At 31.9% G+C, this 26,941-nt stretch overlaps 5 protein-coding genes across 10 annotated transcripts in view; all 5 read left to right on the top strand.

Moving 5' to 3' along the window:
- Nucleotides 1-3,959: 3,959 nt before the first annotated feature.
- LOC141538278 (uncharacterized) lies at nucleotides 3,960-4,834 on the top strand. Its single transcript, XM_074259658.1, has 2 exons — nucleotides 3,960-4,676; nucleotides 4,745-4,834. Exons 1-2 carry the CDS (start codon nucleotides 3,960-3,962, stop codon nucleotides 4,832-4,834), a joined length of 807 nt encoding a protein of 268 aa, XP_074115759.1.
- Nucleotides 4,835-8,690: 3,856 nt separating this feature from the next.
- LOC141538277 (uncharacterized) lies at nucleotides 8,691-10,532 on the top strand. The gene is made up of 3 exons (XM_074259656.1): nucleotides 8,691-8,696; nucleotides 8,767-8,970; nucleotides 10,287-10,532. The coding sequence occupies exons 1-3, from the start codon at nucleotides 8,691-8,693 to the stop codon at nucleotides 10,530-10,532; spliced, it is 456 nt and encodes a 151-aa protein (XP_074115757.1).
- Nucleotides 10,533-15,018: 4,486 nt separating this feature from the next.
- The window catches only part of LOC141537965 (uncharacterized), a 31,052-nt gene continuing 19,129 nt past the window's right edge, over nucleotides 15,019-26,941 (top strand). For 2 of the 4 annotated variants that reach the window (XM_074259184.1, XM_074259183.1), the window contains exon 1: nucleotides 15,022-16,219. Coding sequence is in view for 1 of the 4 variants with exons in the window: in XM_074259182.1 (XP_074115283.1) it covers nucleotides 15,910-15,978 (69 nt within the window). In the remaining 3 variants the exon portion in view is untranslated. Of the gene's footprint in view, nucleotides 16,220-26,941 lie in introns of all 4 variants that reach the window. The other 2 variants (XM_074259185.1, XM_074259182.1) reach the window with 2 other exon arrangements.
- Nucleotides 17,302-21,352, top strand: LOC141538230 (uncharacterized). The gene is made up of 3 exons (XM_074259607.1): nucleotides 17,302-17,349; nucleotides 18,481-19,258; nucleotides 20,298-21,352. The coding sequence occupies exons 1-3, from the start codon at nucleotides 17,302-17,304 to the stop codon at nucleotides 20,315-20,317; spliced, it is 846 nt and encodes a 281-aa protein (XP_074115708.1). The 3' UTR covers nucleotides 20,318-21,352.
- On the top strand, nucleotides 25,273-26,571 carry LOC141538198 (uncharacterized). 3 transcript variants are annotated; one of them, XR_012481027.1, is made up of 2 exons: nucleotides 25,273-26,216; nucleotides 26,334-26,571. XR_012481027.1 is itself a non-coding variant. In XM_074259558.1 (2 exons), the coding sequence occupies exon 1, from the start codon at nucleotides 25,361-25,363 to the stop codon at nucleotides 25,976-25,978; it is 618 nt and encodes a 205-aa protein (XP_074115659.1). In that variant the 5' UTR covers nucleotides 25,273-25,360; the 3' UTR covers nucleotides 25,979-25,980; nucleotides 26,334-26,571. The 3 variants fall into 3 exon arrangements, 2 of the variants coding, with proteins under 2 accessions (XP_074115659.1, XP_074115660.1); XM_074259558.1 differs by having other exon boundaries at nucleotides 25,273-25,980; XM_074259559.1 differs by having other exon boundaries at nucleotides 25,273-25,980; nucleotides 26,319-26,571.

The raw sequence follows: 26,941 nt of genomic DNA, 5'->3' as shown, positions 1-26,941 counted from the left end.
TCTGTATAAACTTTTTTATTTAGGATGAAAAAAATGTGTGTGTAATCTCAGGCGCAATTAGAAAAAAAAACTTTTTTGGCGGTTGTGACTCATCCCTGATAGCCAGCGCTTTCTCAGTAAATGTTGACTTCCAGCAGTTACGGTTAATTTATACATCAAGTGGGCGGTAATTCTTCTTTCAACAACACTTGTAAGCAAATTGACGGAAATCTACGGCCGCAACTTGAATACAAGTTAACAATCAAACTTGTAGTTAAATTTCCTTTCAACTTTACTACAATTTGAAGGAAATACTTGTATAGCAAGTTTTGACGTCTATTTGCAGAGTAAGTTATAGGTAACTAATAGGTAATCGCTCGCTTTGCCAACTTTTTCCGTCAAGTTTGCTTCAAATTGCGGACGTAGATTGACAGTAAGTTATAGGTAAGGTGGCTATCAGGGTTATAGGTAAGGTGGCTATCAGGGTATGGGGTCTCTTATTTTTGATAACGTCGTCATTACCGACGACAAATGAAGAAAATAACCCTGATAGCCACCTTACCTATAACTTACTGTCAATCTACGTCCGCAATTTGAAGCAAACTTGACGGAAAGAGTTGGCAAAGCGAGCGATTACCTATTAGTTACCTATAACTTACTCTGCAAATAGACGTCAAAACTTGCTCTACAAGTATTTCCTTCAAATTGTAGTAAGGTTGAAAGGAAATTTAACTACAAATTTGATTATTAACTTGTATTCAAGTTGCGGCCGTAGATTTCCGTCAATTTGCTTACAACTGTTGTTGAGAGAAGAATTACCGCCAACTTGATGTATAAATTAACCGTAACTGCTGGAAGTCAACACTTACTGAGAAAGCGCTGGCTATCAGGGAAATATTTATAATAGTTATTAGAAACAACCAGTAGTGCCATCTTTCTACATAGCTAAAACTAAGCGCTGATCTAGATTTGTTGATTAAAGTGATTTCTGTAAGCATAAACTGAAATACATCCTTGCAATAAAAATACATGAGATTGTGAAGTTAGTCAATAGTCGAAACTCGCAAAAAGTGGGACCTGTTATGAAAATGAGACGATGTCACAGCGACAGCTCCGGAAAATTGTTATAAAGAGTTTTAAAATGGTCTTTAAATAATCTAAAAATCATCTTAAAAAAATCTTAAAATAGTTTTAAAAAAATTTTTCGTGACTATTTTAAGATAAGCTAACGGTGACAGAGCCCCGGAACATTAAAACGGAGCGTCTTAAAAAAGTTTTAAGATTGTCCTATAATAAGTTTTCAACAATTTCAAATTCAATTTAAAAAGAGCGTACTCAAAAATGTAGAGGTTAAAAAGTCATAAAACCGTCTAAGAATTAATTTTCATAACAAATTTGAGAACCAAATTTAAAAAATCTGCTCTCGGAATTTTTTTTTTTGGCGTCTTAAAAAAGTTTAAAAATAGTCTTGGTTTGTGTCACGTTTAAAATCTAAAACAAAAGACAATTTTAAGACGATTTTTTTTTTCACACGGGTACAACTTGACTAATTTTGTAAACAGAACCAATGAATTTGTAGGTAGAAGTATCTCCATTTGTTACTACAACATACTGTAAGTTATCCTTTTTTTTTTTTTTTCTAGCAAAATCGTTTTCATGAGTGGAAGTACTGTACTCTTTCAAATTTTATAACGCCAAAATTCCAATTAAATATACCCTGATTAGAAAAAAGATTTGAAACGATTCGAAATGACTCAAAATGATTAAAAACGATTCAACTTGACTAACATATAGATATCCCTTGCGACTTTCAAATCATTCTGAAATCAATCTGAAAAAATTCTGGAAACGTTATGGAATCATGATGGTTCCAGAGTGGTTTTGTGCCTATTTTCCAGCATGAAACCAGAGTGAACCCAGACTAAAGCCAGAGTGGAATCAAAGTGAACTCAGAATTAAATTAAAGTGGAACCAGAGTGAACCCAGACTAAAGCCAGAGTGGAATCAAATAAAAAACAACCGTTACGCTCGGGAATCGAATCTGGGACCTGACGCTTGAAAGACTAATTCTTTACCAGTTTACCGATGAGAATTACTTGAATATCAGGGTTTTTAACAACTACAAGTAATGCAAATCGTATACATGATCAATGCGTAATGAACAAAATTTTTTATTTCGTTTGTAAATTATTAATTATCAATATACACTGATAGAAAGATTTATTAACTATTAATAAATTAATTTATTCGAAGACAATTATTTAATTGGTTAAATTTTAATAATTTAAAATTAAAATAATTTAAAATTTAGCTCGATCAAATATTAAAAACAAATACATGTAATGACATATAGTTATATATAAATTATATGTAATTATATGTAGTTATATAAAAATTATATATAATCTTAAAAACGAATGTATGTAGTGACGTACAGTTATATATAAATTATTTGCAATTATATATAGCTTTATATAATTACATATAATCTTAAAAACAAACATATGTAAAGACATATAGTTATATATAAATTATATGAAATTATATATAGATTATATATGGTTCTATAGAATTATATATAATTTTTTTCCCGGATCAAACGGATCCCTATGTGAATTTCTAGTATTTTCAAAATAAAATCTTTTTAAGTCATACAAAAATTCATAACATTTAAAAATTTTTAAATAGGGAACCAATTAATAATGTATAATACTAAATTCACCTGTTGACTTCATAATTTAATATAATAAAGATAAAAATAGACCTTTAACTAATTGAAAGTATTTTCAAATTACAAAATTTGTTATCTCTTATTTTGTAGAATGAAATGATTGTTAATTATGTAGTTGAAAAATGCTATATGATTATCAATTTATTAACCATTTGTCGTCTAACTGTTAATATAATTAGGTAAATTATGAAAACTCAATGCACTACACTCGTGTTAAAGTTATCATAAATATACTAAGGACAAAATTGAGAATTATTCGAATTTACTCTGAAAAGCGCTAAACCCACGTTGAAAACATTTTCAAGACATTCTGAAAACACTCTAGTTTCATTTTGAATTCACTCTGAGATTACTCTGAATTCACTCTGGGATCACTGAATTCACTCTGGGATCACTCTGGATTCACTGTGATTTGACTCTGGAAAAAAGGCACAAAACCACTCTGGATCCACACTGGTTTCAATATGATTTCACTCTGACTCTGAATACAGAGTGATTCCAGAGTGAGGTGAAGGTTGCAAGGGTATACATTTCGCATGGGTTGAATCGTTTTGAATCTTTTTTTTTTTTTTTTAATAAGGGTAAGATACATTAGGTATTTTAAACAGACAGTAGCATGATAATCGATTTTACCACCCGTTAATAAAATTTATGCCTTAAAGTATGTTTTACAAACATAAAAAAATGTAAATATGTATTCAACCTTCATAAGCAGTCATAAAATCCACCACAAATTCATTCCTGCACATCAATGTACCACCACACTTAACTTTGTGCACTAACGTGTAACATTTTCCATTACGAAGCTAAGTAAATTACAAAAACTTACTCAACATTCACGCAACACCATGTTGAAATCGATATATTCGCACTAAACTTCACTAGTTGTCAGTCTTCATTGTTCAGCGACAATAAAAACACCTAAATTTTTACTGTCCTCTTAAAACAATCCAAGATGGCTCAAGGTTTCATCAATCGAAGTGCATTGACTAAAAGTTTATCGAATATCAGCGTTGGAATTTTAGGGCTACTGTACTTCATCTTGTTCAAATCTATAGGATTGCTTCCCTGGCAATTTAATTACATGAAGCTATTCAAATGGAACCCTGCTCTTTACTATTACAATTACGGATTTTCCACATCCCTTCTAGGAACCTATTGGAACGTACTCTACAGCCTTGGCATAGCCTATGTAAATTACTGTTACATAGTTTATTTTCCGAAAGTTCTGCCGAAGAGAATTGGAGTGATGATAGTGCGGGAACAGAAATTCCTGCAGGGCGCTTCATGCGGAATAGTGGGCCTCATCCAGATCATCTATGGGTGCAGACAGAGCACATTAATAAACGCTTTGAACGAAGTGCAAGAAATTGATGATAGATTGATGCAAATCACAGGTCGCAAAGTGAAAAACGGCTGCAGTGCCTATATTGTGTTCATTGCTAACTTGGCACTTTGTGCCGGTGTGCTGGTAGCAAAGTATATTGAATTGGAAGGCAAACCATTTTTCCAATTTTTCATGACTGTCTTTCCGTGCGTCTTCTCAAACTTTTTAGTCTTGCAATATGTCATGTCGCTTGATGTTGTCATTAAACGCTTCATACATCTTCACTACGCGATTGTCAAGGTCGATACCGACGATATTGGTAGCTTCAGGGTCCTACGACAAAAGGAACCGACGATGAACAACGCATCACGCCAACAGAAAATTTCGTTTGTTAGTAACATTCTACAAGACCTAGATGACATACGTTTAGACGTACTCTGGTTCTTTTCACCACAACTGGGAATCTCTATTATTAATATGACGGGCATAGCTGCTATTGTCGGGTATGACATCAACCAAATGTGGAAAGGAAATACGGCTCTCCAGCCAATGGAGCTTTTTATGTACGGACTGTGGTATGCGTCGGTAATCCTCGTGCTTCTTGTGTTGATAATCTATTATACTATAGCCAAACTAGTGGTAATTAATTTTTGACCTTGATGGTATTATTTTTCGACAATGGATCGAAAGCGGATATTGTTTTTCAGGAAAGGTGGACCAGGTACAAATTATGGCTGATTACAGATTTTAGTCAGCTAGCATTAATTGAAGGAGTTAAGGTAAATAGTATTTATTAATTGTATTGCAAGTTAAAGTTGATTGTGCTAATTAGTAATTTTGTTTCTTCTATGAAATGGTATACTGTTGGGATTTTATTTTCTAAGATCGAAGAGGGTCTTACGAATCAAGCGCAAGAACGGTTAGAAGATGGTGGGGACTTACAATCTTTGGATGTTACTTTTCTGTAATTTGTAAGTAAATTTTTTTTTTTTTTTTTTTCTTAAGATTGATTCACTCAATTAATGCAAATCGTGAGAAAATTTTCGAGTTTAGTCATGTATGACGAATGAAAAAATAATTTACAATCATTTTATACTTTCCAGTAATTTGAACTTAAATTAACATGTCGTATCAAACAAAAATTGATATTGCAGTTTATTGAATTAGATAATAACGAAATTATTTCTTTTTTTTTTTGATTGAGGGATATGGGGAATGTAAAAATTTACTGAAATCATGGAAAAAAAAATTTTTTGCGCCCGTATTGTTTTGAGAGAAAAAATCTTAAAGCAAAAAAAGATATGGTATTTTTTTTTCATTCAATTAAACAATTTTTTTTGAATTGTTTGTTTTTATGTATTTTTCAAAAAAAAAAAAAAAAAAAAAAAAAAAAAAACATCAAAAACAACAAAAAAAGATAAAATATAAATTTTATTGAAAAATATAGAAGCCAAAATTTTTTCCAACTTCTAAAGGCGAAAAAGCTATCGAAATCTTTTAAAGATAAAATTTTTAAAGATAGTTTTTGAATTTTTTACTATGAAAATTAAAAATTTTCTGAAATAAACTTATAGGACGTCAAAAGGTCCGGATTTAATTCAAGCTTGATTTTTAAAAATTTAAGTGACTTTACTAATTTCTTCATTTTCCGAACATTTTCAATTTTCATAGCCGGAAGTTAAAAACGTTTAATTTCTGAAGTGGGAAATTAGAAAATTAAAATCAATTTTTTTTATGCACGCCTTTTCAAAATTAAGAATGTTTTTTTCTCAAGAGCCGGTCCCTTTGATTACAGGTTTTCATTTCTCTTCTAAAAAAAAGAAGATTTTTGAAAAAAATGCTCTGCTACGTAAAAGAATTTTTCATTATCTATTTTATATCAGAGCGTTTTTTTCGAAATTTTCATTTGTTTAAAAGAAAAACATAAAACTGCAATTAACTTTATCAGCACGAGTGCAACAAAGATAGTACTGTTTGTCGCCGTGAGTGCGACGCGAGAAAAAGATGGGACCGGCTGTTAAAGCCAGAAAGGTGTGTAGCAAAACATTCTATTTTTCTTACGACATTTTTATTCTGCATAACCAAAAGAGCGTATAATTAGCAATTATTAGCCGGATTTAACATTTTCACATGGATCCATGTCTGGCCATATCAGAAAATTTTTTCACGGATATTAATTAATCATAAACAGTAATTAATCATTTTACTTTTAGTGTTTATTGTGACAAATTTTTGCTCAAATGTCAACATGGACGCTTCAAGTGTGGGGCATTGTTTTTGATTGAAAGTTGAATTTTTCAAGAACTTGCACTGGAAAATTGTTTGATGTCATCAATCGATCAACACTGGAGTTCACAAAATCTGGTTGCGGGTTGCTGTTATGTACTTAAATATTTGATTGTAATTTTATTAAACTTTTTCTAATTTTATAAAATTCGAAAGAAGTCTATGTAATGTGTTACAAAATTTAATTCAAGTTTTTTAATTTTAGATTGCAACATAAATAGTAATTTTATAAATGTTATAAATTAAGTGAAATTATATGAAATGTATTAAATGTTAGGCTAGTTGTATATAAGATGGGTTTCATTGTCATTTGACCATAAACAATTAGAAATTAAGATACACTGATAGAAAAACAATCTTGATTCAAGAAACTTTTTTTCTACAAAATTTGAACTCTTGAAACTAGATATAGATATATTTCTTTCAAGAATTTTTGTCTCTTCGTTCAAGATAGGCGATAACATTGATTCAAGATGTTACCGACTTGTTAAGAATGGAATTTTTTTTGAATCATTAATTTACTTATTTCCAAGAAATAATTTTTTTTCGGTATAACAATTAAAGACTATTTCGTTTTTGAAATATAATTTGATGAAATATTTTAAGTTTTTTAAACAATAATATTATTTGGTGGAAAAATTAAATGTATCGATTGAAAATAATGTAGCTCTTAAGCCAAGAAAATCTAAATCAAGACAAGAAATTCTTGAAGCAAAATAATCATTTGTCTTTCAAAATAAATTCTTAGATCAAGAAAATATCTCTTGAGTCAACATTAATTTTCTATCAATGTATAGATAAGCGTCAACTTCTATTTTTCAATTTGTTTTATTCGGCGCAGAATTTATTATGGTCTTTATAATCAATAACCCTGTTAATTGTAGAAACATTAAATGTCACAATGATTTTCACGATAAAAAAGGTTAAAAAAAATCAAAATTTTTTCGCTGTTAAGTAAAAAAAAAATTTATTATTCAATTTATTATGGTCAAAGATAAGTGGAGCTCTTCTTTTCTATAAATACCAAAATTGTTACTTTTTCCATTGTATTTAAGGTAGTACGAGCACCAAGTCAACATTGGATCAAAGGCTTGATTTTTTTTTTAATATGAAGTTTAAATATATTTCAATGAACTCCGAAAATTTGAAAGAGATTGCCCGATTATTTGAATAAATAATTAACTTCAAAGTTGAGCAATTCAACATTGGTCTTATGGGGTAACCTCCAAACATTGATACATTTCTGTATTTTTCCGGTAAAATTGTCGGTGAATATTTTTAAAAGGTTGTGGATGAAAGTAAAAATATTAGTGATAAATTTAATTCAAAAAAATTTTAACTTGCCCGACTAATTAAAAAGTATTGATTAAAAGAAATATAAATGCCGCCATTAGCCAATGTTAAATGTATTTCTATATATTGAGAAAAATCATATGGTTACTGCTCTCTCCGTACCGCGCTAGAGTCAATATCTATTCCTACCCCGCCTAGCGCTCGTACTACCTTAATGGAGTGATTAACATAATTATTGATTGTGACATTGACATTAAACATACTTGCGTCTACTTGCTCTAATTTATTAATTACTGTCCTTAATAAATAAAAGTACTATTAAAGTTGTTAATTACGTCTTCAATGCTGACTTTCATCAACTTTATTATCAATATTCATGATTTCTTCTTTATGAACGTCACATTGTGACCTGTACAGATAAAAAAATAATAGCACTATCTATGGTTTGCTCCCAAAACTCCCAAAGTATAAATATCGACAAAATTACATCGTTACTTCATTGTTTATCTGGCGTGATTTGTAACTACAGTAAAAAAAATTTTTCACTCTAATTCAAAGTAATTAAAATGAAGGCGTTTTTCTTACTCGGTCTTCTTTGCTTTACTTACATCAGATGTTCAACTGCATTAAACATCACATGTTCTACGGAAAAATTACAAGTAAGTCTTATTATTGAATAAGAAAAATTACAGAGAAAGATAGAAATTTTTGAGTCAAGAAAATCTTAAGGAAAATTGAAAATTTCTTGAACGAAGTTAAATTTTTTTAAGCCAAGAAAATTTCTTCTTGCCCCAAAATAACTTCGGTCTTTCTTACAATATTTTCTTGGTTCAAGAAATTTTTTTCCTTTGTAACGAGTGCTTAAATTTAATAAAATTATACATATTTTGATTTACTAAACTTTTAATTTCTTGAAGGAAAAATATCATCAACGTGACAACAAGTGCTACGGTTACAAGGACTCTGAATGTAACGATTCATCCGAGTGTCTCTCCACAGCCTACGAATGCCGATCAGGAACTTGTCAAGAAGCTCGGAATGTTATACTCAACGGTGTTGAGTGATCTGTTAAATATGACAGTAAGTCTCACTTCTTCTTTTTTTTTTTAAATCAAAGCAGCATCTAATTGATGATTATTTTTTACCAGAGACAGTATGTTGGGTGCCGGGTACAATTAATAACAGGCGGTATGCACTTGAAGCTTACAAATTCCTTCTAGGACCTGTTGAATACGTGTGTCGTGTTCACAAAAATGGCGTGACAGTACTTGGTAAAGTAGTGAAGGCATTGTTCCACTCAAATACTTGCAAGTATATTTGGAATGGAGAAGCCTATTCATCATCTGATTACGACGTATGTTCTTACATTTTAATTTGAAAAAATTAAATAATAATGATATTGACATTGATCATATTTTTTCATTAAATATACATTTTAGTATACTAAAAGTCGAAGTAACTTAAATTATAAGAAAAATTCTTGAACCAAAAAAATAATTTTGAAAAGTTTCATTGTCTTCAATCAAGTAAAATTTATTTAAACTAAGAAAAATTTCTTAGTTTAAGAAATTTTCTACTCAAATCAAGAAGATGAAATTCAATACCCGTGTAAAAAAAATTGTCTTAAAAGTGACTTAAAATTGTCGTTTGTTTAAGATCTTAAACGTGACACAAACCAAGACACTTTTAAGATGTAAAAAAAAATTCCAAGAGCAGATTTTTGAAATTTAGATCTCGAATTTGTTATAAACTAATTTTTAGACGATTTTGCGAGTTTTTGACTGCAAAATTTTTGAGTACGCTCTTTTCAAATTGATATTAAAATTGTTGAAAAATTATTATTCGACAATTTTAAGACTTTTTTAAGACGCTCCGTTTTAATGTTCCTGAGCTCTGTCACTGTGAGCTCATCTTAAAATAGTCTCTAAATTTTTTTTAAGATTCTTTTCAAGACTATTTAAAAACGCTCTATAATAATGTTCTGGAGCTGTCGCTGTGATATCATCTTAAAATAGTCTGAAAATTTTTCAATGATTTTTTAAAACTATTTAAAAATTTTTTTAAGACTATTTTATAATTTTTGTAAGACTATTTTAAGATCCTTTCAAGACTATTTTAAGATGATATCACAGTGACAGCTCCGAAAAATTATTATAGAGCGTCTTTAAACAGTCTTATAATGATTTTAAAACTGTCTCAAAAAATCTTAAAAAAAAAAACTTAGACATTATTTTAAGATAAGCTCACAATGACAGAGCTTCGAAACATTAAAACGGAGCGTCTTAAAAAACTCTTAAAATTGTCGGATAATAATTTTTTAACAATTTCAAATTCAATTTAAAAAGAGCGTACATCAAAAACTCCCAAAATCGCATAAAAAATATCTAAAAATTAATTTTCATAACAAATTCAAGAGCCAAATTTCAAAAATCTGCTCTTGGAATTTTTTTTGCGTCTTGAAAGAGTCTTAAAATAGTCTTGGTTTATGTCGCGTTTAAGATCTTAAACAAACGACATTTTTGAGACACTTTTAAGATGATTTTTTTACACTGGTATTTTTTACTTGATTTAAGTAAATTTTTTTTTCTGTGTAGTTTTTTTTTTGGTCATTTTTATAGTGACTATGAATTCAAAAATTTTTTTTTTAATAAAAATCACAATTTTCTATAGCTCCTTGGTGACACTGGCACTCGCTGGAAAAGTGTAGGCTACACAATGGACAAAGCTATTCTTGGAGGTTTTTCTGAAGACGGAAAGCCTACTCTAATTTGTCGAGCTTGGCTTTATGAATACTTACCAAAAGTTTACGGTCAATGGTCCGGACGACTTTCTCCGCCAAGTTATAACAAGTGCAAGTTTGTTAACAAAGGAACGATTCACAAGCGCACGGATTTTGAAGTCTTAGTCAATGGATGATGCATTCAAAAGAATGTTTTATCTGATATCTATATTTTTCAAAAGAATCTGATATCTATATTTTTTATATATTTATGTCTATCAGAATTCCTTCGAAACTAAATTTTGTCAACCATTTGTACGAAAAAATATCATTGAATCTTACATCTACTTATAAAAAATTCTTATTATTTCCAAAACCAATTTTTAGAGCTATTCGTCTGTAGCAGGAATTACCAACAGAAATTACAAACTCATCGTCACTTCAAATCTTCAAAAATAAAACTTATGAATTTTTTATGAACAAAGAAGCAAATTCTTGAAAGTTTATCATGTTTGCAACCTCTTACTATTTAAATTATTACATAAACTATTTTTTCTCTGGATAATTTTATATTTACTTTGCATGACATCGTTTAGACTATGTATCTTTATGTATTACGTTATTTTTCTTCTGTCATTTCACTGAACATAGAATTATTCCTCTTAAAGTTCTAAATTTATATTATAATACTTACGTACTTGCCATTAGGCTCATTACCTTGGCATATAAATTAAATAAATAAATAAAATTATAAGTCGAAGAAATTTCATAAATTCGTTACAAATTTTAAGTAATTCCATGAATTCTTATCAAATTTTGTAGAATCCAATTAAATTTTACAAAAATATTTTTTCCATGTTTTTTATAAAAAAAAAAAAAAAAGCTATTCAACGATACTTACGTAAATACATACTTTCTTTGTTCATATATGAGTTTCCGCATAACTAACACCTGAAAACCAGCCCGTCCATCAATATTATGCATTTACGTAGATTGTTTTCCCGGACAAACAGGCGTAAATAGCAAAAACCAATCAACAATCACGCAAGAAACACCATCAGACAATTTTGAAATCGATATGCTTGCACTAGTCCGCTTTCAATGTCAGTATTTATTACCAACCAACAATATAAACCCGTGGCTTTTGTTCTTCTCTCAATACGCGTAAAAAACAATCAAAATGCAGCTACGTAATTTGGATGAAAATCCTTCGGTTTACAATCTGAGTTCTCGAGCGTTCGCATTTTTGTATTACGGTATATTCAAAGCATTAGGAATGTCAACGTGGTGGTGCAAATTAACCAAACTGATAGAGTTGGAATTGGACGTGAACTTCTACAACCTGGGATACGAGATAACATTCAACCAAATGTACTACAACGTTATTTTAGGCGTTTACATGACTTACGTTAGCTACAATTACTTCTTCTACGAATCGGGGTATTTTCCAAAAAACATAGGACTGATGGCAGACGGCGCGGTTAAATACTGCCAGGGTATATCCCTCCAGTCATACTGGATCGTGCTGATGACCTACATGTTCAAGCAACATGTCCACGTGAATATCCTCAATAAAATGACAGGCATTGACGCCAAATTGCTTGAAGTCTCGGGTCACGAAGTCAAAAACGGCTTCCTGATTTATTTTATATTTCTCTTCCACTTTTCCATGACCATTGCGTTGATGGTGCTGAAAGCGGTTGATTTATACGATAAACCATACGAGCAATGGTTCGTTACTGTCATGCCAAGTGTTTTCTACAGTTGGATGGTATTGCAATACATTCTATCGCTTAATTTCCTTCTCAATCGGATTCAAGTGACCAATATAATCGCAAAAAATGCCAATTACGGTGACAAGCTGAGCTTCGGAACGGTCATCAAACTATCAGACCAGACAAAAACAATTAATGATGAAATTGAGAGTATTACTCAAGTGTGTGATGAGTTAACTGATATGGTAGCTGGCTTGGCTACGTTCTATGCGCTACCGCTATTTCTTGCGGCTTTAAATGCTTTGGGAATTGCTATCTTCATTATCTATTACATTCATTCGTGGAATCAGGGAGATATAGATATTGAATCATCAGAGCTTATCATTTATCAACTATGCCTCTCGATGGTGATCATCGAGGTTCTTTTATTGACATTTTACTATTTTACTGTCCAGAAAGAGGTAACTCATTTTTTAAATGTAATTTTTTGTAGTTATCAGTTTTCATTACTTTATTTAAATAAATATTTTTTTCTCTAGATAATTTACTTGAAAAAAAATTTTTATGCGGACGTTGTTTTTCTGTGAAATAATAATTATTGTTTTTTTTTTTTTTTCGTATTTAAATCTAGAAATAATGATTTTTTAGGTGAAACAAGCAAGAAGTAATCTGAGTTTGGTGATGAAAAGATTCTATACTAAAACAAAAGTCGAAGCTAAGGTAAACTATTTCAATTTTTATTTTTTCATTTAAATTTTGGCGCTAATTAGAGTTCGGTAATTTGGACTCATGACGCTAGATTTCTACTAAGCTTGCTGTTCTCTTTTTTGTAGCAACTGGAGAACTTAAATGAGGATTCAGAATATCATCAAGTAGAAGTACATCGAGATGAATCATCGTTGTTATACAGCACTATTGACATGTGAGGTATGTTATTAATTTATAAGAAAATTATTTGGATCAATTTCACAATAAACATTTTGTCAGTCCAGTTTTATTAATCGAACAAAAACATTATTTGAAGGAAAAACACTTTTTTGTTATATTCGCTCTAAAAGTTCAACTTTTGAGCGCTGGTCGGCGTCCGTAAAGGGACTCTTTTCTAGAGACTCTACCATACCGTCTTTTTTTCACGGCCTAGGCCGTGAAGTTTTACCCCCTCCTTTTTTTTATAAACTTTTCGAGTACACCCAGACGAAATTGAAAGAGATTGTAAAAAAAAAAGTCATATTCTATTGTACCGACCAATGATTGTAAGTAAATTTTAAACAGTTACTATTGAATGGCGCTAGTTATTTCTCTGCTGGCAGTTTATTATAAAACGGACCTAATGTTAATAAAATAACAACCACGCCGTAAATAAATATTAATTAAAAGATAATTAATATAAAATTAAGTTTTTTTTGCCCCTGTGAAACTTTATAAAATTTAAATATGTCATTGTTTACCTCCTATCCCTCAAAAGTTAAACTTATGGAGCGATAATAACAAAAAATATTGTATGTCATTCGGCCGTTAAGTGGCGATTTTGACTACGACTTTTTTTCGATATTCGTTTCAATGATTGTGACGCGAATGTTCGAAAACGAGCGTAAATTTCCGTTCTCGGCTACGCCTCGGACGTTAAAATTACGCCCGTTTCGAACCTTCCCACCGCAAACCTCAAGCTCGTATCGGAATATCGTCGCTGCCAGAAAACCACCACTTTACGGCCTTATGACATAAATATCTATTTTTTTTTAGTGTAAAAGTATGCATTTAATCTTCTAAAATTCAAGTATATTCCATTCAAACACGCCATAATAAATAGTTTATTTTACAGATCGGCTTTCAACAGCGTCGTCAGAACGAATTTCAAACATCAATACTAACAATTCGCGAACTAGACGGCGCAGAATGTACCGTGAGAATAAGCATACACATCGCTATTTTTAATATATGCTATATAGCTATACAACGTTTTCTTAGTTTCCTATCGATGGATCGTCAATGTGACAATTCTATGATTATTTTAGTCCTCAAATTTATTTGATTAAATTTTACTGTACACAGATCATGGCGTTCACAAAACAGCTGCCTGTTTTAACGAAACTGGATTTGCTTACGAAAGCTATTAGCTGCACTGATAAAGAAATTAATTTGATTCAAGAAAAACAATCTTAAACCAAGAAGAGCATTTAAAAAAAATTATTTTCTCAAGTTAAGAAAGTAAATTTTTGAGCTAATAAATTAGTTTTGTGCTAAGAATTTATTCTCTTGTCTTAAAAAAATCATTCTCTTTAAAATGGTATTCTTGCGGTTCAAGATTGTTTTTCTTGAATTAAGTTAAATTTTTTATCAGGGTGTATTTTCAAATTAGACAAACGAAATTTTGAATCAGATAAACGGATTATTATTTTGACGAAATGCCATTTGTGGTTATTTTAGAGAGTCTATGTTGTCAAGACAATAATTCTTCTTCAAATAAGCTTAAACAATCGAATTAAAAGGCAATTCTTATAAAAAAAAATCGATTTCGTGTAAAGTCGGTTTACGGAAGATATTTTTTCGTGATAATGTCATAAAGATTCATTGATGAAAAATTGTATACTTTTAAGAATTGAATTGAATTATTATCACTGAATTATCATTGTTTCATTTAAAAATTTGAAATGTACAAATTGAAAAATTTTGAATATTTAAAAATTATTTTAACAAAAAAAAATACTTATTGATATATTGATAATTAAAAATTGATATAATAATTTGCATATAAGTTAATGTTAATTTTTTATAATTATTAATATTGTCAATGATAATACTTTGATATAATTTGACATAAATATTTTAAAAAATGGTAAAAAACATTAATTTTTAATTTTCAAACATTATTTACAGTTTTTGCAATTTTAATTTAAGTAATTTGTTCAAATTTAATAACGAACAATTAGTTATAGAACAATATTCGAACTGCTAGCTTTGACGTCACACGAAAAGAGAGATATTAAGAGAGATACCCATACAAAGTTGCCGTTCATGGCGACAAAGCCATACATCGGCCGATGTTAGGCGACGAACGGTCGCCCAAGCGTTGGCAATTTTTAATGGCCCATATCTGGCAAACTGTCATAAGCCATTCAATCGTAAATAAAAATAGCATGCGATCAACAACCGTTCATCGGCCGATAATCAAATCCATACGTCCTTGCGCATGTGCCAAAAATCTGTTTCTCAGTCTCAGAACACATTTATTTCATTTACATGTCTTATGTTGTAGGTTATATAGACCAATTAATTTTGTTTTCACAATGTCACAAGCATATCAGCGATTAAAAAAATTTAGAGAATTAAAAAACAAATGTAAATAACGATGAACAATGCGATGCAAATATTTCTGTACATAACTCAAGTAACCTAAGTGTCAATAATAGTGCAAATGATAACAGTGTAAATAGTGATGACATTTGCATTAATTCTGATATTAATTGTGACAATGATATTGATAATGATGAGAATGATACAAGTAATAAATTAAGTGACAAAAATAATGAAAGTGATGACATCGAAGATAAAACTGGTTCAAATGAAAGTTTTCAAGAAAAACTTCGACAGTGGGCCTTAAAAAATTTAAACAGTCTTCAATTAAATGTAATTGCTGAACTTTTATTACTACTAAGAGAAGAAGGACATCATGAGTTACCAAAAACAACACAAGCTTTGTTAAAGACCAAAAAACACTGCATTGATCAATCAATTTTGAGTCTTAAAGGGTCTTATTGTGATTATAAATACTTAGGTATTGTAAATAACCTAAAAAAAAATTATTATTCCAACAATATTTATTGAAGATACTATTGACGTGCTGGTTTATATTGATGGAATGCAAATTTATAATAATTCACAAGTACAAGTTTGGCCAATTTGTGTAAAGATAATTAATAAAAAATATGTAAGTCGTCCATTTATAGCTGCTATATATTGTGGTGATTCAAAACCAGCTGATGTGAGTGAATATCTTAGTGACTTTGTCGACGAGTGCAAGAATTTGATTCAATCGGATGTCTCTGTAGGTGGAAGAGAATATGCATTTAAAATGAGAGCAATTGTTGCTGATTCACAAGCTCGAACTTATATCAAAGGCTGTAAAGCAGCTGGTACATTCTATGCATGTGAAGGATGCACTACGGAAGGTGTGTCATATGTTTACTAAGAAACTTGGTGCACGCGGATTTTTGTTTCTCAAGTGTCTTATACTTTTTTGTCTTTCATTCTTTCACAGATAATCGAAAATATTTCGGTCATACGTTTACATTCAGCGGAACTTTTAAACGCATTTTATTCTTAAATAAAAAAAAAATTTCAGCAAAAGTTCAGTTATTAAAAAATAAATATTAACATAAATTTAAAGACTATTTAAAAAATATACACAAGGTTTTTATGGTTGAATTTTTATGAATCAATTGATTCATGAAGTAAAGATACGACACACACTTTATCAACATAACTTAAACAAACACATTTATATTTTACTCTTGTTATTGAGAATAACTCTTGTAAATTAGAAAATTTGTCTCCCAGAATTATTCCAACATCAATCGATGATGTAGGATAATTAAACAAGCTAACAGGGTTTATTATTTTACGGCCGAAAATATAAAAGTTATTAAGATTAGATAATATTCTCTTTTCATTTTTCACTGACAAAATCTTATCAAATATAACAACGGTATTATCTTCAAGCATTACCACATTGTCGGGTCGTACTGAGCTTAAATAAACGTTGTTTATAATAACACTCACTACACTTAAGTACTGTACATTTTCGTAAACAAAAATATCTGAAGTATCACTTATAACACACTTTTTAACAATAATTTGCTTTTTAATTTTGAGTTTATCTTCGTTTTCAATCTCAGATAATCGATTAACAATTTGAGTTAGAGGCTTAAAAGGTGATTTTACTAAATTTTTATTTTTCCAATAAAATTTTCACCCCAAAATGCCGAAATGTCACTTAGTGGTAGGTTCAAATTTATTACATCATCTGGTAAATGAATTAGACAGTGATAATTAAGAGTTTGAGATTTTTCTCCATACAACGATGGTAATAATAAAAAAATTTTCTTAATAAGTTCCTAGCATAATCAATGTAAGTAGGTAAACACGGGGATTATACTCAGTCGGTAAAACAGATTTGCGGGCTCGTGTCACTACTAAGGGATCTACATTACCGTCCACAGACTCATATCCGTGATAAATGTCCTCTGTAGATATGGGCGGTCTGTTTTTACCGACAGTAGGTGTTGTCGGTGGTAGATATGTATGACATTTTGCGGCTATGAATGAGGTTTTTATCGGTTGTTTCCATAGGTGGTGCTGGTGCTGAATTCTGTAATTTAAATCTATCCGTCATTTTCCCGCCATTTTAAAAATTTTATCCGCTATTTTCCTACCATTTTGAATCCGCCATCTGGTGGCTGCTATCCGCCATTTTGAGTCTGCTATCTGAAATCTGCCATTTTGAATCTGACTTCAGCCATTTTATGTTATGAATCCGCCATTTTGAATCTGATTTCCACCATTTTTATATCGCGCCGTCATTTTAAGTATAATATCCGCCATTTCAAATTTTGATTCTGATTTCCTGCATTTTTGTTAAAAATTGCACCTGTGATCTCACAGCATCAATAATAGTTGCTTAGATCACAGGTGCATTTCATTGTTTATATTCTGAAAAGATTAATATATTCAAACTGTACGTATGAGGAGTACATGCGAGAAGATACGCCATCTGTCGAGGTTTCTGTCTACTTCTAAACAGGTCTGAACCTGTTCAAGGTCACGGTAACTGCGTAGTTCTCTATGCTTTATTCCTAACTGCGTAGTAGATGACTCATTCTGTGATAGAATTTTCTAACTGCGTAGTAGATGACGTCATCATACAGGTCTGAGCCTGTTCAAGGTCATGTAACTGCGCAGTTTTCTTTGTTCTATTTCTAACTGCGTAGTAGATGACGTCATCAAACCGTTTTTGAGGTAGAGGAGTGGGGGGTAACTGCGTAGTATCCTCTGACTATAAAAGCAGCGCGCTCAAGCCGTACTTCACAAAAACGAAGTACATCTCTCGTGATTAAACAGTATTCAGTGTTATAAAATATAGTGAAGTTCAGTGTTGTGAAGTACGCGAGTATAGTCCAGTGTGCAAAAACTATTGTGTAGTGTACATCATCTATAAACAGTAACATAACCTTTAAAAGTGTACATAACCTATAAACAGTGTACATAACCTATAAACAGTGTATATAACCTATAAACAGTGTACATAACCTATAATATTGTGTAAGACAGTAGTGATTCTCGTTCCAAAATGGCACAACATAACCTCATCGAGGCTCTCAAGAACTTGGTGGACACTATTGCAGTCTCATATGCTGATCTGTTGGGAAAGTAGCTCACTGATGAACATCGTCAAAGGTGTTTACGAGTGTGTGCGGAGACCATTGAATACTTCAACACAATATTACTGGATCCTGGAACAACAATTCAAGTGAGACGAAGTATTCAAGCGCACATCAACCAACTCAACTGGTTTGCCGATCAGTTCTTCAGACTCGGTAACCAAGTTGTTGGTGGAGATCTTAACCAAGGAGTCAAATGGAAGGACTTGGAGAATGCTTTTGCTGGTAACATCCAGACTGGATGTGTTATCAACCAACGTCACATAGATCCAGCATCATTTCTCCAAGCCTCACGGGACATCATCATCAACAAGGTACAGAGTGTCTTGAGAGATCTGGCAGGGTTGAAAGTGAATGTTGAACTCTTTTGTACATTCCGGAAACAAGAAGATGTAGAAGAGCGAAAGTCTTTCATCACCAAAAGCCGTGAGATTCTCCCTGCCACATCTCTTCAGGATTGGTTTAGTCAACATGTCTACGAAAAATTACTTCAAAGAATTGAAGATTTTGAGCATGAGGGTTCTGGATGGAGTCTGCTTGGACCGAACAGCATGATGGTAACCATGTCACGATTCACACCAAACCAAGTTGGAAACTCCACCTTCGTCAGATTGCCAAAGGATATTGTCAAGAAGAATGCGGTTACGAACATCCAGAACAATGATGAGTTCTGCTTCCTGTGGTGTGTCAACGCTGCCTTGCATCTACCAGTATTGGTTCCGGGTGATCCTACAAGTTATCGACACTTCAACGTCAGATTAAATTATGAAGGTATTCAATTTCCAATCAAACTTAATGATGTACCAAAATTTGAAAAAATGAATGACCTTAGCATTAATGTATATGGTATAGAGTCAGAATTCACAGGTAAAAAGTCTGAAAAAAGTACTATTATCCCATTATATTTAAGTAACTTCGAGTCAGAAATACCAACAATTCATCTATTAATGATTAAAAAAAGTGTAAATTATACTGAAAATTTAGATAATATTGAGTCAGTCTATCACTTTGCATTGATACATAATCTTTCCAGACTAATTAAAAGTCAAATATCTTTAGGTAGACATAGATTATACTTTTGTGATCGTTGTTTGAATCATTTCAAATTACAAAAATGTTATTTAGAGCACCGAGTAGATTGTTTTAAATCTAACAAAGTCCGCATGGAATTTCCCAGTGAAAAAATCAAATTTTGAAATTCAAAGATTTTAAGTCTAAAGATACTGTGCCGTTTGTAGTTTACGCGGATCTAGAATGCACACTCGAACCCCAGGAGATGATGAAAAGACAATTAATAAACATGTTCCACACAGTATTGGTTACTATGTACATTGCAGCTATGATAACGCACTCTCCAAATTTGAATTAAACCGTTCTCCTGATTGCATAAACTGGTTTGTTAAACAATTAGAGTCATTAGCTCTGGACTTTGAAAAATTCTAAAGAATCCCATTAAAATAAAACCTTTAACGAAAGAGCAACAAGATAGACACAATCAGGCAACTGAGTGTCACATCTGTGAAAAATCAATCACTTCTACAACAGATAAAGTCTATGATCATTGTCACTTCACGGGTAACTATAGAAACGTAGCTCATAAATCATGTAACGTTAATTATCTGAAATCTACCATTATCCCAGTTGTCTTTCATAATTTATCCGGCTATGACTCACACTTTATAATTAAATCCTTAGCTACAGTATTTGAGGGTGAAATTTCATTATTACTAATCAATAAAGAGCGTTACATTTCTTTCACAAAATCAGGTAAAAATACTTTAGTCTCTCTAAGATTTATTGACTCTTTTAGATTCATGGCCTCCAGTTTAGAGAAATTAGCTTCATACCTTGATGACAAAGACAAACAGATTACGCGACTACATTACCCTGACCCTAACGCTACCCGCTGCTGGAATCTGCTATCATCACCAGGATGTACGGGTGCCCTCTACCATTCAGGCGAATGCATGAATTGGAAACTGGGTATAATTATGAGATCACAAACATCAGAATAGTTAGAACACAATTTGGATTCAACGTTGAAATATGCTTGGACAACACTTGATCAACGTTTCTCCCTGCTGCATGCAACCAGAAGTTTTTGAATAAGCCGCATCTACTTGCAAAGATGAAGAATATTATCAATAATGGTGAAAAGATTTATTTGTATTACATCGGTACATCATACAATAAATTTAAATTCATTTACACACCATCTATACCAACTGCGCAATTAATGAAAAAGTTTAAATCTATGTAATGTTACTAATATATTTCGTATTTATTATAGTAAGGTTTATAATTAGAAACCCAAAATTATAAAAAAGTTTTTCTTTATTTACTATTTTTAATTACATCATGTTTATTTACTATGTTTAATTACATTAAGTTTATTGATTAGTACAGGATCAATAATTTTATTTATTTGGTGTATTCGTCGGCGAAATCGTTCTCCGTCTCTTGCTGCTTATTCCCATGGTCCTTTCCTCGCTTGTCTGGATGCAAAGTCCCATACATACATGTAATGTATGGTGGGTTTGGGATCAAACTGCACCATTAAGTAAGTTTTCTCACAGTGCTGCTGATGGAATTGTACTCAATTATTCGATCGTGAATTATCAAGCAGTAAGCAGCAGTTTGATTTGGAGACTGTGCTGATGATTCAAATTCCAGACGTATATCCACAGGTCCAGACTTGATTGACTCGTTCTGCTTGGAACAGTCAATTATATACAGAGGTGCTTTATTCAGAAAATTTTTTTTAGCCAATAGCGGTTCAGCTTCTTTTCCATAGTAAGCACTTTGAAAATTTGTGTACATATCATACATCAAGGCATACTGATTATGCACAATGTTGAGGTTCAAATTTCCATATGGATAAGTCTGAGAGTTCAAGAACAGCTTAATGTCTCTTATGCTGCAGTGATCAAACTCGCTTGCGTTTTGAGTCGATTGATTCTTTCTTGCTGTTTGGAATCCAAGGATAACAAAACGAGGTTTCTCAAGCTGATTTGTTGTTTTGATTACCCAAATATGCTTGTTGGTAGCTGGTAGCAGTGGATACTCATACAATTCCCAAGTCCGGAAACTGATTGGGATAGCTGGATCGGAGGTTATGTAATTCAACACCTCGATTTTTTGCTTGTCAGACATTGTTATATACGGTACAATCCACTCAATTTTTTGAATCGTAATTGAAACATTTTCATTCTCAACCTGAAAATGTCTTCAACATACCTCTTGTCAATAAAAAGGTTCTGGGGCTCATGAAGGTTGAGAACAATGGAAAAATCATGTCCGAGTTCGTGGGTCTCAGAGCCAAGCTGTACGCCTTCGAAATCCATGATCCTGAGAGGGAAAAGGATAGAATCAAGAAACGGGCAAAGGGTATCGGAGGATCAACCTCGAAGACCATCACGTTTGATGACTTCAAAAGATGTCTTTTTGAAAATCAGCTGCTGAAGAAAAAGCAGTACATGATCAAAACCCTTGCGACTTTCAAATCATTCTGAAATCAGTCTGAAAAAATTCTGGAAACATTATGGAATCATGATGGTTCCAGAGTGTTTCCAGAGTGGTTTTGTGCCTATTTTCCAGCATGAAACCAGAGTGCACCCAGACTAAAGCCAGAGTGGAATCAAAGTGAACTCCGAATGAAACTAAAGTGAAACCAAAGTGAACCCGGACTAAAGCCAGAGTGGAATCAAAGTGAACTCCGAATGAAACTAAAGTGAAACCAAAGTGAACCCGGACTAAAGCCAGAGTGGAATCAAATTGGACTCAGAATGTAATTAAAGTGTAACCAGAGTGGAATCAAAGTGAATCCAGAATGAAACCGAAGTGGAACCAGAGTGATACCAGAATGGAACCAGATTAGAATCAAAGTGAATTTTACATAAAATCAAGATGGCTTCAAAGTGGAATCAACATGAAATTAAAATGAAATCAGAGTAAAATAATAATCAAATCAGAATTCATTCAGATTTAAACTAGCGTGAAGTCAACGTGAAATTTGCATGAGTCACAATGGAGTTATTAAAAATTAGATTAAACTGTCAGTAAATTTAGAATAAGTTCGAATAAAATCGAAATGAATTAAGATAAAACTACAGCAAAACTAAAGTCAGATCCGATAAAACTTCATAGGGATCTGAATGTGTAAATAATTTAATATAAATAATAAATTACCTTCCTTGGAAAAAATTAATCAATTATTAATATACTTCTTAAAGTTTTTTCCATCTTTATTATATAAATGTACATAATAAGATGTTACATAGTGGAAAACGTATCCTTTTATAATTTCAATGATATACACTACTGGAAAAAATTAAGGGATCAAAAAAAAATTCCAAATTTTTCGGTAGTTTTCAACAGGCCGTAACTTTGAGAGAAATGGTCGTACAGGAAATAAAAAAAAAGGAAATTGTAGCTCCAAGTGTCTAGTTTTTGGATTAGAACTTCAAAATTTTGTAGCCTCCGCGGTTTCTGAGTAATCGTAGAAAAACCAGCAACAAAAAAATTCTCAAAATTTTTTAGTTTTTTTTTGGTCTACGGGCGTGGAAAAAATTTTTTTAGCTTAACCACCATAAGGATCGGATACTATGTTCATTTAGCTTTAATTTCTTTTTTAAACACCCTGATACGTCCACTCCTCGCTGAGATATCGGTCTTCAAATGGAAAAGGATCTTTTTGTCTTTGATTATCGATATCTCAGCAACCAATGATCGCACAGAAAGTTAAAGGTGGGTTTCAAGAACTTGAATGAATTCCCTTAACGACTGTCCATTGTTTTTTCGAAAAAAATTTTTTCTTTCCGTCACATGAATTTGAAAATGCAACAAAAAAGGGCTTTTAGTGGTTTTTGTAAAATCAGGCGCTGGATCAAAAATATTGAGGAAACCACTAATGTTAAGTGTGCCTTTTACAGTTCAATATGTCCACAAAAACCCTACAAAGAATCAAATTAATCCAGCCAGCCGTTTTTTTGTTTCACTTGATCGAATTTTTGAAAAAATTAAAGGTTCACATTTTTTGCTCTGAAAAGCTCATAATTTTAAAAAATGAGGAAAAAAATTGTTTTTTCGAGCTTTTTCCACATTTTTGTTCCAGAAAGTGCTTAAATTTTCAAAAAAAAAAAAATTCAAAAAAAAAAATTTTTCAAAAAAAAAAAATTTTTTCGAAAAAAAAATTTTTTTGGAAAAATTTTTTTTTTAACAAGTTAAGGAAACTCAAAAAATCATCGCCCAATGATTTTTATCACCTTTCCACCGCTGCATTCCTTGATTCTCCTGATCTCCTTTTAATTAAATTAATAAAAAAAGTTAAGGGGCACACCTAGTGTGAAATTTCGAAAAAGTCGATTTTTTTTTTTTTCATATTTCGGTAGATTACACCTTTAAAAATAACATATTAAAATTTCAAATCGATATATCAAATAGTTTTTGAGTTATAACATTTTAAAGAGCAGCCGCTCGGCAGCTAGAGTGTCATTAGCTGCGAGACGTACCTGAAGTATTGTTCAGAGTCTACTGTCTCTTCTAGCCCCTATAACACGATTCCAGTTTCTATTGTTGGCTCTCAGGTATACAAAAATATATCATTATAATAATTTCTACAAATTTCTAGAAATTTTTCGTTTACTGCCACGTAAATTATTTTCGGAGCCAGACACATTTAGTCTCATTGTGATCGTTGTATCGAGCGCATCATAATTTTACACGTGCTATTTTCTTGAAAATGAGTGATCAATCTTCATATTCAAATAAAAAAGGAACTCACAATGTTCCTAAGCATCGATCAATTGCGAAAAAACGCAAGTTTACCGGAAATAGATTTACATTTGAGCAATCTACTGCGAATACCAGTACGTCCGCAGAAAAGTTATTACAAAATAATGACAATAATGTTGTGATTGACCCATCTCATGGATATTGTATTTTGCAATTTTTATCAGTTTTTAGTGCAATTAGTAATTTAGTGGTGTGTAAAACCTGTCAAAAAAAAGTTACTTTCAATCAAGCAAGTTCAAGAGGCCTAGGGTTCAAAATTGCTATTATTTGTGAATGTGGCAATTCGTATATTAATTCTGGACCAATGATTAATAACGCATTTAAAATAAATAAACGTATTGTTGCTGTGATGCGTCTATTGGGCATCGGAATAAATGGGATAAATCTTTTCTGTGGATTAATGGATTTAGCATGCAAATTTTACGACCAAACTTTTGCGGGATGTTTTACGAATTTACAGATTGCAGCCGAAACTGTTTGTAAGCTCAGTATGCAGCAAGCTATAAATGAAGAAAAAGAGCTTACATTAAAGAAAGAAAATTCGGAGACAAATTTGACTGTTAGCGGCGACGGTACCTGAAAAAACGTGGCCATACTTCCCGTTTTGGAGTAGTTACGCTGGCAGGAAAATACAGCAAGAAAATTCTTGATTCATGCGTAAAATCTACATATTGAGTTGTGTTTTTGGAAGAAAAAAAAAGATAGCGAACCTGAAGATTATGAGGAATGGCTATCATTACACGATGAAGAATGTGATGCCAATCATAAAGGATCTGCCTCAAAAATGGAAGTGGATAGTGTAAAAGACATGTTTGGTCGTTCCATTAGTAAATATGGTGTAAAATATACCCGCTATATTGGTGATGGTGATAGCGCTACCCACAAAGGACTTATAGATTTGAATCCTTATGATATTCCTGTTGCTAAATTGGAATGCTATCTACATGTGAAAAAAGAATGGGAACACGTTGCCGAAGTGTAAAGAACATTAATAAGAAATTAGGAGGAAAAAGTAACACATCACAAAAGTTAACTGTAAATTTTATAAATAAACTCCAAAAATATTATGGTTTAGCAATTATGAGGAATCAAGATAATGTAGATGAAATGTATAAAGCAATCTGGGCAACATTTTATCATTTCTGTTCAACTGACAAAAACCCAAATCATAAAAATTGTCCAGAAGGCGCTGAAAGTTGGTGCGCTTATCGCCGCGCGGAAGCTGAAGGAATCACTAGTACATTTAAACACGATTACCTCCCACTGGATCCAGAAGTACAAGAAGCTATAAAACCTATTTATGAAGACTTATCTCGATATGAATTGCTTGATAGATGTAAAGGTAACAATACTCAAAACAACAATGAAAGCTACAACGGTTTACTTTGGCACTTTTCACCCAAGCATCTTCATAATGGCTTCAAAACTATTGAATTGTCAAATAATTTTGCAACTGCAATATTTAATGACGGTTATTCGTCAATTTTGAAGATATTCAATGTAATGGGAGTGATAGTTGGACCTGCAGCAAGAGATTTTGCGGCTCTTAAGGACGACACGAGAATACGAATCGCTGATTATCGCCAAAGGGCTTCTTCAAAAGAAGGTCGATCATCTCGAAGAAAAGCTTCTTCAGCTGAACAAGCCCTTTTCGAAGAAGAGGAAGGTGTATTATATGGCCCTGGAATAGCAGATTAGCTGTAAATATGATTTTAAACCACTTATAACAGTGGAAACGATCATTTTATCTTTAAACGCGTTTTTCTCGAAACAGCATTTTCCGAATTTGCTGCAGTGATTACTCAAAAACAAATGATCCGATCACTATCGAATTTTTTTACATGTTCTATATATAGTTCTCCGTACAATGACCTATCGATTTTTTGATCTGATCAAAAATCGAATTTTCGCAGGCCACAAACGACCAAAATTTTAGGTAAAATTCGACTATTTTTTTAAAACGCCGCCATATTGTCAATTTTTGATTTTTTTTTTTATCGTAGGTCATTGTACAGACAATATTATCTAGTTTAACGAGATATTTTTTTTTTAGATTTCATCCACGGAGAAGGCCGGAATCACTGCAGCAGTGAAGGACCTTTTTTTTTCGCGCCGTTAGAGATCGACGATAACTTAAAAAATATTTAATTTTTTTCTACAAAAATTTCATTATGTATTCTTAAAACATGTATAAATATATTCTTAAAATTTTAAAATAATTGATAAAGTATTTTTTTTAATAAAAATTCCCAAAAATCACGTTTTTTTTAGGCCGTTACACTAGGTGTGCCCCTTAATACCCCCAATCGAATTTCGATTTTTTTCATACGCTTTTCGGAGTTTTTTTTTTCTTTTCTTTTTGTGAATCCTTAGCAAATTGCTTCATTCAACAGTTTTTTTCAAAACTAATCCCTCTGCGCTAAAAAAATTTTTTTTTAATTTTTTGGTCAAAATTGAAAATTTCTGACTTTTGATTCTTAATCATGGTTAGACGACATTTATCGGAGGTGGAAGTCGCTCGGTTAGTGACTCTTATCGACGAAGGTTACACTCAACATGCAGTTGCTATCCGGATGGGTGTAAGTCAATCTGTCGTATCTCGAGCTTATACCAGATACCAAGAGACGAATCAATATCATCGTCGCCCCGGACAAGGTCGCC

This window comes from Cotesia typhae, unplaced genomic scaffold, assembly GCF_013202065.1.
Source record: "Cotesia typhae breed Kobodo isofemale line unplaced genomic scaffold, CoteBio_Ctyphae contig_20, whole genome shotgun sequence".
NCBI lineage: Eukaryota > Metazoa > Arthropoda > Insecta > Hymenoptera > Braconidae > Cotesia > Cotesia typhae.
Note: the sequence above shows the minus strand (reverse complement) of the source record. Positions and strands in the feature narration are given on the sequence as shown.